The sequence below is a fragment of the Pseudoliparis swirei genome, chromosome 10 (assembly GCF_029220125.1).
Source record: "Pseudoliparis swirei isolate HS2019 ecotype Mariana Trench chromosome 10, NWPU_hadal_v1, whole genome shotgun sequence".
In the NCBI taxonomy this organism is placed as follows: domain Eukaryota; kingdom Metazoa; phylum Chordata; class Actinopteri; order Perciformes; family Liparidae; genus Pseudoliparis; species Pseudoliparis swirei.
The window spans coordinates 3,828,093-3,842,688 of NC_079397.1; the positions used below are offsets into that span (position 1 = coordinate 3,828,093).

At 44.1% G+C, this 14,596-nt stretch overlaps 1 protein-coding gene across 1 annotated transcript; it reads right to left on the reverse strand.

The window, feature by feature from the left end:
• Positions 1 to 9,954: 9,954 nt before the first annotated feature.
• Positions 9,955 to 13,730, reverse strand: LOC130200877 (WD repeat-containing protein on Y chromosome-like). Its single transcript, XM_056425451.1, is given in 4 exon segments — positions 9,955 to 9,969; positions 10,789 to 12,871; positions 12,873 to 12,969; positions 13,703 to 13,730. Coding segments are annotated over 4 exon segments (2,223 nt in total).
• Between the last annotated feature and the right edge of the window lie 866 nt (positions 13,731 to 14,596).

A 14,596-nucleotide genomic window follows, 5' to 3' on the forward strand; every position in this document is an offset into this window, starting at 1 on the left:
GCGTTAATTGCGTTAAAATATTTTAGTGCGTTAACGCGGCCAAATTAATCGCATAGATTAACGCGTTAACGCTGACAGCCCTAATATATATATCCCTTTTTCCCCCCTGAAATGTTATTTGGGAGTTTTTCCTGGTCCGATGTGAGGTTTTGGGGCAGGGATGTCTATGTGTACAGATTGTAAAGCACTCCGAGACAAATTAGTAATTTGTGAAATTGGGCTATACAAATAAACTGAATTGAATTGAATATATATATATATATATATATATATGTGTATATGTATATATATGTGTATATATATGTGTATAGGTTTATATATATATATATGTATATATATTAGTGCTGTGAAAAATAACGCGTTAACTCAGTTAATTCAATTACAGGTTTAACTAGTTTTTTTTTTTTACGCATTTAACGCATGCGCAGAATGAGCTTCCAATCCGTCTGTTGTTGGTCGTCGGGACGAAAAAAAAGTCACTTGCAAAATGAGCTTCCAATACACCACTTCAATCTGAACTCTGTCCGCTCTCATGCAGACGGTCTGTTCATCGGTAATGATCCTTCCGCAGGTTCACCTCCGGAAACCTTGTTACGACTTTTACTTCCTGTAGATCAGGGTCTCAACACGTCGATCGCGACCTGCCAGTCGATCCCGGCGTAGTGTCTGTAGATCGCATGACATTAAAGAGATTGGCCCGCCCCCTGACATGTTCTCTAGAGCACGTCTTTGTTCTTTTATTAAACTAAACGTCTGTTGTTGATCGTATCTCCACAGCAGCATGTCATTTCTGTCTCTTCGCGTTGCGTTAACACTTATCGATCTCCGTCTGGCGCGCCACAGAGCTCCGTGCGCGCCGGGACCGAGCAAACAAAGTCACTTGTCAATCTGTCCACCTTTAGATTGTATCATGGTGGAGTTAATGGTTGACAAACAAGAGAAAAATGCTCTGTTTAACCCTCCTGTTACCTTTACATTTACTAACATATTTTACCCTCGGGGTCAATTTGACCCCAGCAATTAAAACCTCCAGAAATTTATTAGAATTAATATTGCTTCCCAAGTGTAAGTGTGAGGTACTTTATGTTTGTTTGTTGACTACCTAAATAGCCCTTTAAATAAATAAAAAAGTTGATATTTCTGATATGTTTGACAGTGAAAAACAGCCTGGGGTCAAGTTGACCCCAAAGAACACCGACATTAAACATTGAATGGGGTCAAATTGACCCGAAAGGTAACAGGAGGGTTAAACATTCTGTTTAGGATGAAGATGTATTAATGTTCCATATGGAAGAAAACTGCTAAATAACTGCTGAGTTGCAGCACCATTGTATAGAAGAATGTATAAATGTATATATCCGTCTTTTGTCATAAATCTCTATGTTCTCACAAAATATACCGAGAATATCGGTAATATGTGATTAATCATGATTAATCCACAAAAACCTGTGATTAATCCGATTAAAAATTGTAATCGTTTCACAGCCCTAATATATATATATATATGTGTGTATATGTGGGGCGACTATGGGTGAGTGGGTAGCAGGTCCGTCTTTCAATCAGGGGGTTGGAGGTTCAATCCCCACCCTAGTCGATGTGTCCTTGAGCAAGACACTTAACACTGAGTTGCTCCCTGTAGCTGCGTCTACAGTGAATGAATGTAACAGTATTGTAAGTCGCTTTGGATTAAAGCGTCAGCCAAATGTAATGTAATTCAATTCAGTTCGTTTGTATAGCCCAATTTCACAAATTACAAATTTGTCTCGGAGTGCTTTACAATCTGTACACATAGACATCCCTGCCCCAAAACCTCACATCGGATCAGGAAAAACTCCCAAATAACCCTTCAGGGGGAAAAAAAGGGAAGAAACCTTCAGGAGAGCAACAGAGGAGGATCCCTCTCCAGGATGGACAGATGCAATAGATGTAATGTGACCAGAAGGACAGATTTAGAGTTAAAATACATTCAACTAGAATGGGCACTGGTAAGAGCGCACTCATTAGCATATCGCAAGAATGGGCATTGAATTATGAGCGATTTGGCATTGGATGCATGCCAATCGGACAAAAAAAATCGTGTTATGGTAAAAAAAAAAGTTTGACCTTTCCATGACCTTGACCTTTTGACCCGATTCCCCAAAAAAATCTAATCAAATGGTCCGGATAATCAATCATCATCACCAAATTTCATGCGATTCAATTTTTTTTTGACCTTCACTGTGACCTTTTTTGACCTTGACCTTGACCCGATCCAAAAATCTATCACTGGTCCCCGATAATAAAAAATCATCCCACCAAATTTATCGATTTCGGTTCAATACTTTTGCTTTTTTGATTTTGACCTGTTCATGACCTTTGACCTTTGACCCGATCGACGATCCCTCAAATCTGCCAAATCCGGATAAACAATCATCACCCACCAAATGCGATTCGATTAAATACTTTACTTTCTTTTTGGAAAGATTTTGACCTGTTCATGACCTTTGACCTTTGACCTTTGACCCGATCGATCCCGAAATCTAATCAACTGGTCCCCGGATAATAAACAATCATCCCACCAAATTTCATGCGATTCAGTTCAATACTTTTTGAGATTTGCGAATAACACGCATACAAATAAATAAATAAATAAATAAATACACGGCGATCAAAACATAACCTTCCGGCACTTTCAATGCGAAGGTAATGAATATGACAGAGTGTATGAATAGTTCATAGTAGGCATATTCCACGATGGAGACCTCCACGATCCATCAGGCAGATGGCGGTGGGGAGGAGAGGGCGGAGTCTCAACAGTGGGCGGAGTCTCAACAGGACAGTGGCGTAGTCAGGAGCAGGAATTCCACGACCCAGACCTCGATGATCCATCAGGCAGATAGGATCTATGCCGTCTCATAGGATCCGATGACCCCATGAGACGTGAAGTCAAAAGGACTCCGGGGAGAAAGCAGAGTTAGTAACGTGTGATTGAGAGATGCAAATTCATCCTTAAGGAGAGAAAAAAGAGGAGATAGGTGCTCAGTGCATCCTAAATGTCCCCCGGCAGCTATAAGCCTATAGCAGCATCTCAAGGGGCTGGACCAGGTGAACCTGATTCAGCCCTAACTATAAGCTCTGTCAAAGAGGAAGGTCTTAAGTCTACTCTTAAACGAGGTGACTGTGTCTGCCTCCCGGACTGAAGGTGGAAGCTGGTTCCATAGAAGAGGAGCTTGATAACTAAAGGCTCTGGCTCCCATTCTACTTTTTAAGACTCTAGGAACTACAAGTAGTCCCGCATTTAGTGAGCGAGCTCTAGTGGGGCAATATGGTACTACAAGCTCCTTAAGATATGATGGTGCATCACCAATCAAGGCTTTATGCGTTAAGAGAAGAATTTTAAAAGTGATTCTTGATTTTACTGGGAGCCAGTGCAGAGCAGCTAGTGCAGGAGTGATGTGATCTCTTTTCTTAGTTTTAGTGAGAACACGAGCTGCAGCATTCTGGATCAACTGGAGGGACCTAAGAGATTTATTAGAGCAGCCTGATAATAAGGAGTTGCAGTAATCCAGTCTCAAGTGAAACGCGTGAACCAATTTTTCTGCATCTTTTTGAGACAAGATGTGCCTGATTTTTGAAATATTACGTAGATGAAAGAATGCAGTCCTTGAGATTTGCTTTACGTGGGAGTTAAAGGACAAGTCCCGATCAAAGATAACGCCAAGATTCTTTACAGTGGTGTTGGATGCCAGGGCAATGCCGTCTACAGAAACCACATCACCAGATAATTGATCTCTGAGGTGCTCGGGACCGAGTAAAATTACTTCGGTTTTATCTGAGTTTAACATCAAGAAGTTGCAGGTCATCCATGTTTTTATGTCTTTAAGACATGCTTGAATTGTACCGAGTTGGTTGCTCGCCTCTGGTTTTATCGATAGATATAGTTGAGTATCATCTGCATAACAATGAAAGTGTTTCCTGATAATATTGCCCAAAGGAAGCATGTATAAGGTAAATAAAATTGGTCCAAGCACAGAACCTTGTGGAACTCCGTGACTAACGTTGGTGGTTATCGAGGCGTCATCGTTTACAAATACAAATTGAGATCGATCTGATAAATAGGATTTAAACCAAATTAGTGCCGTGCCTGAAATGCCAATCGACTGCTCCAGTCTCTGTAACAGGATGTCATGGTCAATGGTGTCGAATGCAGCACTAAGGTCTAACAAGACCAGGACAGAGAGGAGTCCTTTATCTGCGGCCATTAAGAGGTCATTTGTAATTTTCACCAGTGCTGTCTCGGTGCTGTGGTGTTTTCTAAACCCTGATTGAAATTTCTCAAATAAACTATTATGATGTAGAAAGTCGCACAACTGATTTGCGACCACTTTCTCAAGGATCTTGGAGAGGAAAGGGAGGTTAGAGATCGGTCTGTAGTTAGCCAACACCTCTGGATCCAGAGTGGGCTTCTTCAGGAGAGGTTTAATAACAGCCACCTTGAAGGAGTGTGGTACGTGGCCTGTTAGCAGAGACACATTGATTATATCTAATAGAGAGCTGCCAATTAAAGGCAAAACGTCTTTAAGCAGCCTCGTCGGGATGGGGTCCAAGAGACAGGTAGACGTGTTAGAAGTACACTCAAAGAAATGACTCATTGGATGAACTCAATTAAATTGTTGGCAGGTTTTCCATCCAATAATTAGATGTCACTCCAACTCAAATGTAGCACATCAGTGCAATAAAATGTAATTAAGTTAGTCCAACTCATTTGTATCAAATACATCTCAAATAAAATAACGATTTTCATTAAATTTAATTAATTTGTGTTTGTCCAACTCAAAATATAAACTAACTAACTATGCAAACTCCACTCTGAAGGAACGCCCCTGCCCTTTGGCTGTGAGGCAACAGTGCTAGCCACTACACCACCGTACAGCCCTGAATGTGTTTTCACCTCATGCAAACAACTGATTTTCAGCTGGCGCATGCGCAAAGGGTAGTCCCCAATGAAACACATTTATTTTGAGTTGATATGCACACCATCTAACCTAAATAAATCTAATAAATGAAAGTATTCCTACATTTTGTGTTCCACCCATTCAATATAAATATCTTCGTTTTGTAATTGATTTATTTAAATGTATCAAACACTATTTAAATGTGTCACCTCGAAGAAGGGCTTGAATCGGTTTTTTTAGTGTAGAAATCATTGAAGATAATTGGTCACGGTTGATGGGAGAAAAGCCATCCAAATATACACCAGGGAATACAGCGGTTTCCAAGGCCATTCCAGTTGAGGACAGATTGGCACTGGTTAAGGGCAAGAGAATATTAATCTTGTCCCTAATAGTTAAAATCTTTTCATTAAAGAAGTTCATGAAGTCATTACCACTGAGGTCTATAGGAATACTCGGCTCCACAGAGCTGTGACTCTCTGTCAGCCTGGCTACAGTGCTAAAGAGAAACCTGGGGTTGTTCTTATTTTTCTCTATAACCAGTGTTGGGAGTAACGCGTTACTGTAATTCCACTACTTTTAGCGGTAACGAGCGTGTAACGAAGTATTTTTTAAATCAACTAACGCAGTTACAGTTACTGAAATTTAAATGAGTTCGTTACTCGCGTTACTCTCTTTTGTGAAAAATGAACACTTGCAGACAAGAAGACAAGCTAGGCCGACTTTAGCTGCTTCTGATCTGACATCGCAGGACCTTGGTGGCGCAATGATATTGTAACGTCTCGGACGTTATGGCACTGATGACACGGAGACGGGACGATGTTATTATTCCTCCCTTTATTGGGCATTCACAAACACAGACAGCGTGCTCCTCTCAGCTCAGCAGCTCGAACATCAACAACAACGGTACCCGTCAACCACCCGTAACTTCCGTTTTACCACAGGTTAACCCCGCCTCCCCTCTCCTCCGCCAATCACAGGCACGCCCCCTCGACCAGCATCACGGTGCCACACTGTGATTGACAGCCACTTCCAGTGTTGCCAGGTCCGCGGTTTTTGCCGCTGCTTGAATTTTTTGTCCGCTGGTTCGGGTAGACCTATTTTGCATGCAAATTACATGAATATCTTTAAATAAAAATCCATATTTTAAATGAAATAATATATTTATACCCAAATCCTACCAAACTGACTCCAGATCAGCACGTACACGCCTCACTAGCACCCCCCCCCTCAATTATATGCAGCACCTCAAGGCACCTTTGTTTTCTCTTTTAATTAGTGTTAATACTGTGTAGGCCAATCACTTTTATTTCATTGGGCCTAATGTAAAAAAAACACTGTTAAATGACTGAGACAGTTATTTTGTATTAAGTTAAGTATTAAAAGGGACTTTTGAACTACTGCTTGATTTGAAGGCCTGTTGCCCTGTTGATTGCAATAAATAGGTCTACAACATATGTTTATTGTGTTTGACTGTTCAGTACTGTTCATTACATTAAAAAAGCAGACATAAAAGTAACTTAAAAGTTACTTTCCCGAGTAACTAATTACTTTTGATATACAGTAACTAGTAAAGTAATTAAATTACTTTTAAAAGAAGTAACTAGTAACTATAACTAATTACTAATTTTCAGTAACTTGCCCAACACTGTCTATAACTGATGAGTAATAGGCTGCTCTGGCATTACGGAGGGCCTTCTTATAAGTTTTAAGACTATCTCGCCAAACTAAGCGGGATTCTTCCAGATTAGTTGAACGCCATATGCTTTCAAGCTTTCGTGACGTTTGATTCAGTTTGCGGGCCTGAGGGTTATACCAGGGAGCAAACCTCCTCTTCCTCACTGTCTTCTTCTTCAGAGGGGCTATCGAGTCCAGTGTCATTCTCAGTGAGCCTGTGGCACTGTCAACAAGATGATCAATCTGGGACGGACTAAAGTTAGACCAGGAGTCCTCTGTTATATTGAGACGTGGTATCGAATCAAATACAGAAGGAATCGCTTCTTTAAATTTAGCTACAGCACTGTCAGTTAGACATCTGGTGTAGAAACTTTTGACTCACGGTGTACAATCCGGTAGTATAAATTCAAAAGTTATGAGGTTGTGGTCTGACAGAAGAGGATTCTGTGGGAAGACCTTCAAATGCTCAATGTCAACGCCATAAGTAAGAACAAGATCAAGCGTGTGGCCAAAGCTGTGAGTGGGTTTCTGGACTCTCTGACAGAAGCCAATCGAGTCCAACAATGAGATGAATGCAGCACTAAGGCAATCATTATCAACATCCACATGGATATTAAAATCTCCAACAATAATAACTTTATCAGTTTTAAGAACCAAACTTGATATAAATTCTGAGAATTCAGATATAAACTCTAAATATGGACCTGGTGGCCGGTACAGAATCACAAATAGAATTGGCTGTAGTGTTTTCCAGGTTGGATGTGAAAGACTAAGAACAAGGCTTTCAAATGAGGTGTAGTGTAATTTAGGTTTAGGATTTATTAATAGGCTCGAGTCAAAGATGGCTGCTACTCCACCTCCTTGACCGGTGCCTCGAGGAATGTGAGTATTAATATGACTTGGAGGAGTCGATTCATTTAGGCAGACATATTCTTCATGGCTCAGCCAGGTTTCAGTAAGACGGCCTCCTCCTGGTCGGCCTCCTAACTGGCCTCCTCCTGGTCGGCCTCCTCTTGGTCGGCCTCCAACTGGTCGGCCTCCTCCTGGTCGGCCTCCTCCTGGTCGGCCTCCAACTGGTCGGCCTCCTCCAACTGGTCGGCCTCCTCCTGGTCGGCCTCCTCCTGGTCGGCCTCCAACTGGTCGGCCTCCTCCTGGTCGGCCTCCTCTTGGTCGGCCTCCTCCTGGTCGGCCTCCTCCTGGTCGGCCTCCTCTTGGTCGGCCTCCAACTGGTCGGCCTCCTCCTGGTCGGCCTCCTCTTGGTCGGCCTCCTCCTGGTCGGCCTCCTCTTGGTCGGCCTCCTCCTGGTCGGCCTCCTCCTGGTCGGCCTCCTCTTGGTCGGCCTCCTCCTGGTCGGCCTCCTCCTGGTCGGCCTCCTCTTGGTCGGCCTCCTCCTGGTCGGCCTCCTCCTGGTCGGCCTCCTCTTGGTCGGCTTCCCTCCATATGTCTTTTCCCGGCCGGCTCCACTTCCCTCTGTCCCGTCGGCCGGGCCTCCTGGACGGGACAGGGAAGTGGCCTCCTGCCTCCGACGCCATGGAAGCTGGGAGCTTGGTGGTGTGGGCATTTCCTCTAGTTTTTCAATCAATGTCTTTTCTTTTTTTATAGAAATTGGGACTGAATTTGCTACCTTCTCCTGGTCGGCCACCTCCTGGTCGGCCTCCTCCTGGTCGGCTTCCTCCTGGTCGGCCTTCGCCTGGTCGGCCTCCTCCTGGTCGGCTTCCTCCTGGTCGGCCTCCACCTGGTCGGCTTCCCTCCATATGTCTTTTCCCGGCCGACCCCAACTCCCTCTGTCCCGTTGGCCGGGGCACCGACGGGACAGAGGGAATTGGAGCCGACCGTTCCGCCGACCGGACAGGGGGAGCTGGGATCGGCTGGGGCACCGACGGGAAGGGGGGGGGGGCTGGATCCGGCGACGGGACAAGGGGAAGTGGAGCCGGCCGGACAGGGGGAGCTGGGGTCGGCTGGGGTGCCGACGGGAAAGGGGGCTGGATCCGGCGGCGGGAGATGGGGAAGTGGGCGGCGTTCCGCCGACCCCAGGGGAACTGGGGTCGGCTGGGGTGCCGAAGGAAGGGGGCTGGATCCGGCGACGGGATGAGGAAGTGGAGCGGCCGTTCCGCCGACAGGGGAACTGGGGTCGGCTGGGGTGCCAAGGGGAAAGGGGGCTGGATCCGGCGGGAGACAAGGGAAGTGGAGCCGGCGTTCCGACGGGACAGGAGGACTGGGGTCGGCTGGGGTGCCGAAGGAAGGGGCTGGATCCGGCGCGGGAGATGGGAAGTGGAGCCGGCCGTTGCGCCCGCGGGACAGGGGAGCTGGGGTCGGCTGGGGTGCCGACGGAAAGGGGGCTGGATCCGGCGGCGGGAGATGGGGAAGTGGAGCCGGCCGTTCCGCCGACCCCAGGGGGAACTGGGGTCGGCGCGGGGGGGGTGGCTGGATCCGGCGACGGGACAAGGGGAAGTGGAGCCGGCCTTTGCGCCGACGGGACAGGGGGAGCTGGGGTCGGCTGGGGTGCCGAAGGGAAACGGGGGGCTGGATCCGGCGACGGGACAAGGGAAAGTGGAGCCGGCCGTGTTTCAGGTCAGCGCCACCTCTGAGGAGCAGGGGCGGCTTTGGCTTGAGCTGGGTCTGTTGATCTCTGCCCACGGCCATATTTCGACCTAGTCTGATTTAACGAGACTCTCTCTGAGATGGGGGGTAAATGGACAGGCTTTGAATCGTGTGCAGCCCTCTTCTTGACTGCATCAGCAGATTGCTGCATGGCCAGTGAGCTTTTTGTAGCATTAGTGCAGTCCAAGGTTGGTAAACTTTGTGATCGGGGTTTGTTCCTGTTCAATTCTGTCTCACGGATTTGCAACTTGTTCATGTTTGGCAACACACTGATGATCTCTGTAGCTTTCAGGGTGCTTGGTGGACGTGGTGTGAGGACGCTGTCTTTTATTGTGTCTGCCTGCTGATTCTTGAGCACGCCCATATTTAGACCTAGTCTGATTTAATCTCTGATTTGTAGTGAGCTGCACTCTCTCTGAGATGGGGGGGAAATGGACAGGCTTTGAATCGTATCCAGCCCTCTTCTTTACTGCATTGGCAGATTGCTGCATGTCCAGTGATCTTTGTGTAGCATTAGTGCAGTCCAAGGTTGGTAAACTTTGTGATCGGGGTTTGTTCCTGTTCAATTCTGTCTCACGGATTTGCAACTTGTTCATGTTTGGTAACACACTGATCTTTGTAGCTTTCAGGGTGCTTGGTGGACGTGGTGTGAGGACATTGTCTTTTATTGTGTCTGCCTGCTGATTCTTGAGCACACGCCCATATTTAGACCTAGTCTGATTTAATGTCTGGGGAGAACTTTGTTTCAGGTCAGCGCCACCTTCAATGAGTTTGTCATTTGAAAATAGCACATGCTCTGAAACTTTGGCAGGAGGCTGCTTGACTTTGCTTTGTGGCACCGGCAGGCCTGGAAAGACCACCGTTGCTTTCAGAGGGATTGGATAACATGGTTTGAGGACGCTGTCTTTCTGCCTTTTCTCAAGCTCATCCTTAAATAAGATCTCAATCGGGACTTGGGTGGTCTTTGGAGCTTTATAGAACAACTTCTTTACATTTTGGGAAGAGGCCGGGTGACTATTTGTGATGCCCTTGGCATGGGTGGAAAGGGCTCAGCTTTCAGGGGGATTTCTTTCAGGTAAACTCTCATGAGGGGAGGCTTCTGTGGCTTGAGCTGGGTCTGTTGATGCAAGAGCTCATCCCTTTCAATGCGGGTTGGATGGCGCATTTGTGTTATTATACATTCAGGAGGCTGAATGGCTTTCATTTTTTGTCGCGGCAAGCTTGGGATGGCCATCAAAGCTTTTAGGGTTCTTGGTGGACATGGTATGAGGGCGCTGTGTTTTAATCTGACTTCCTTTTGAAGCTGTCTAGCCCTCTTCTCTTCTGCATGAGTAGATTCTTGCTTGTCCAATAATATTTTTGTAGCATCAATGTATTTGAAGATTGTTGGAATTGTTATTGGTGGTCTGGTCAGTTTCTTTACAGATTCAATGAATATCTGTTCATTTTTTGATATTAGTGATGTGTTCATTTTCTCTATATTTTCAATGAATTTCTCTTTATTTTTTAAAGAAATTGAATTTACTTCCTCCTCCTGGTCGGCCTCCACCTGGTCGGCCTCCTCCTGGTCGGCCTCCACCTGGTCGGCCTCCACCTGGTCGGCCTCCACCTGGTCGGCTTCCTCCCAAAAGTCTTTCCCAAAGAGGCCTATGTGGGAGCCTTTGTTTTTCCATAGTTGGAGATGGCTGTCTCCAGCAGTGATTATCTCTTTACCACTGATGTCAAAATTAACACTCACCACCTCTGTATCATGACATTTCCACGAGCCCAACAGAGGAGGTTGAGCCAATGATGTGTGCCACCCGTGTAACACCTGAAATGGCCCTTTGGTTGTTGCCTTTGTTGAGCAAAATGTGTGAATGTCCCACTGACAAATCTTGCCAGTGCTATCCCCAGTGAGCAATATCTTTTCATTGATGTCCGTCGTCATTGTGGTAATGAAAGCACCTTCCTTATCCACTGCCCTGAACTTTCCTAACAAACCTCCGTTGACGTTAACAGACCAGGCACATATGTAGCCATCTGCAGAAGTCAACAGTGTGGCTGTGTACACGTTGAACTCCCTTTCCTTCAGACATAGAATAAGTGGTTTGGCTTTCATCTTAGTGCTGGGTTTTTTCCGAGATCTTCTTTCTTTTCCCCCATTAACCAGACACCCTGTCACACCTTTTTCTTTCCGGCCTGGCATGTGTATACGTGGACTCTTACTTTCATTAATCAAGCATATAACCTCTTTCTCATCAACATTCCAGATAGCGATATATCCATTGCTGGAGGCAGTAATCAAAGTGTTTTCATGTACATCCATTGAGGAAATGTCCTCTAAATATGGGTGACTCAAAAAGTTGTTGCTCTCACCGTCCATATCCAGGTCATAAATGATCTTGGAGTTCCTTATCGACACAAACAACCTGTTGTCATAGGTGACAATACCTGTCACCTCCTCTGGTAAGGTAACTGGAAGAACTTCAAGCAATGTTGCGCTGCTAAAATTCCACAATCTCAATTTCCCATCCTGAGAACTTGTGATTAGTCTGCGCTTGGGTCCATCAAATGCAATGAAACTGTGCCCCACATGCTTATCTGGAGTTAGTTTGAACTTTAATTCAAGCTTTCCTGTTAAGATGTCCCATACCTTCACCATACCATCTCGGCAAACAGAGACCATCTGATTGTAAATACTGTGATAGAGAGCACTGCACAAGGGCTTATCATGAGATAGTAATGCATTATGAAAAGCATCTGTCCCTCTTCCTAGACATGTTCCTATGTCAGTGTTGGCTAGGACCAACTCATTGTTGTAATTGTTATAACACAAAGTGGCAATAGGGGTAATGTTCATGTCTTCAACCTGGAAGCTTTCCAAAAGCAGCAAACTTCTCTCAGACCACAAACAAATAGTCTTGTCCTTAGATAAAGTGACAAAATATTCATCTTTTGGATTATACTCAATGTGAGTGATGGGTTTGCCTTGTCCTTTCAATGATTTTTTGCACACCTTAGGCTTAAAAACATACCACTCCCGCAACAAGCCATCTGTACCACCAGTCAACAAACTCTGGTTTAAAGGAGAGTATTCAACACAGGTGAAAAACTCCTTATTTGCAGGGCTCTCAAAGACAGTTTTCGTGAATCTACCTCTGTGTGACTCGGGCATGGCAGCAATGACCATTATCTTGGATGTACGACCGCAGATACCCAATGACTCAATTGCTGGAAAGTATTTGATTTCAGTGAAGATGTCCTTGAAGATGTGGGTTTTTGAACATTGGAATTGTTTTGAGTTTTTCTTCAACAGGGTTGAAACATAAAGAGTTGGATAATCCTCTTTTGAGATTTTCTCGAACGAGTCTGGGCTAAAGAGGCCATTTGTATTGATATTTTCGGAGACAAGCACATACAAATGACCTTGTTCATTTCCAAAGGACAACACTCCTTTAGTGCCATTGGAGCTGTAGTTTATGGCACAAACTGCGTTGAAGTCCTCCACGATTAAAGCGTGCTTGATTTCAAACAGCGTTGGCAATTCATGGAAAGAATAGAATAACACTTTACCTTCAGAAGAGGCGACAGCCACCTGTTTGAGTTCTTTGATGTACGCCATGCCATTTACTTTCATTTTCTTATGCGATAATTTAATTGACTTTTGTTTTTGTTCAAGAAAATCTCAATCGATTCTCAAATGTGTCAGACCAGTAGGAAAAGACACCGTCTGTGGTGATGGAAATGTATTGACCTTCCTGGTAAGTCCTGAGTTCTTCTTTTGAGCAGATATATCTTTGATTTCATCTTGGAAAGGCAGGAATATCATTTTAACAATGTTTCTGTAGTGATTTGATGGTTTCACTTTAACAAATGGAGAAAACACATGCTTAAGACCACTGCTTTTAGCCTTATTGATATTCGTCATAAAAGTTAAGAACTCTTTAAAGTCCACAGTTCCATCACAATTTGTGTCAATCATGTAGAACAAGGCTTTCATATCTTTACCATAGAAAAAGTCCTTCATCCCCTCCTGAAATTCCTCAATGTCCAGTCCTCCACCTGAATCAACATCAACTTGGTGAAATAGTTCCTCAATCTCCGAAATGTTTAATTTATCTTTGTGACAGTTGGAACCCTCTTCAGGCAACATCTGCGCTGTATCTGTGTGTCCTTCCATTACTTCTTCGATATATAACCAATTCGATATAACCAATTGACAAGTTATAGAGCGTTTTAGTTTTGGCGGCAGTGAGACGCAGCCCCTTATATAGGGTTTTGCGAGATCAAAGGAAGAAAAAAACATCAAAGGTAAAAATGACGTCACGTCCGACGTAGTGAGTACACGCCCACCGGTGTTATGCGCTTGCTATTGTGGAATTGTGAAACGTCATCAGCTGCAGCACAAGTACACGTTCCAAGGTCCACCTCTCGCGAGACACGGTCAAAATATAAATTTAAAAAAATGTATCCCATTTCCCCCGGAATACATCAAAGGGGACTTGTGCTACTCTGGCCGGCCGATATCCCAGAATGCATTTCGCAACAGCAAAAGGAAACCATAGCTGAGGAGAAAATACACAACGGAAAGTTGACTTTTTCTAAATACCTTTTGCTCACAAGACCGCAGCGCGGCGAGAGCAGCCTGAAACTTTTTGAAATGCTCCGCTGACTCTAATGTTTCCGTAGCAGTTAAACATGATATAATAATTGGGTTCTGGAGGATCTAACGAGCACAAAGAGTTTATTATTTATTCACAGATAACGTTAAATCAGTTTGACCGAGGGTTAAGATTCATAACTTTATATTTTAATTGCACTTTTACGTTGAACTACAGCGATGTCTTTCTACTTGTGTAATATAACTATATATCTATACAAATGTGTGTATATATATAAACTATATATTTCTAAACACAATATATATAAACTATATTTATAAACACAATATATAATATCTGTATATATAAACTATATATTTATAAACACAATATATATAATAATATTTCTATACGTTATTATTTTGTACACTATAGCTATATATACACACAAACATACACTTCAAAATAAAATATTAATAATTAAAGGATAATGAAAAAGCAGGATTTTCATATTTTGTTTGACTATAATAAATAATTTACAATGAATAATAGGAGTAAACTCATGAGCAAGAACAGCTAAGGTGGTGACCTCAAGTCAGCTGCTGTTCCCTCCCGTCCTGGTGAGTCTGGAATCACAGGTCCAAACTACAAAAGTACACAAGTCTGTACTTGTTATTGATAAACAGACAATCTCCCACCAGCATCCATTAGAAAGGAATCGGATACTTATTCCATCGGCTCGGTCCCGGTGTCATCCCAGTTAGACTATCCGTTCTTAAATTACTCATTTAATGCGAGCTAGGA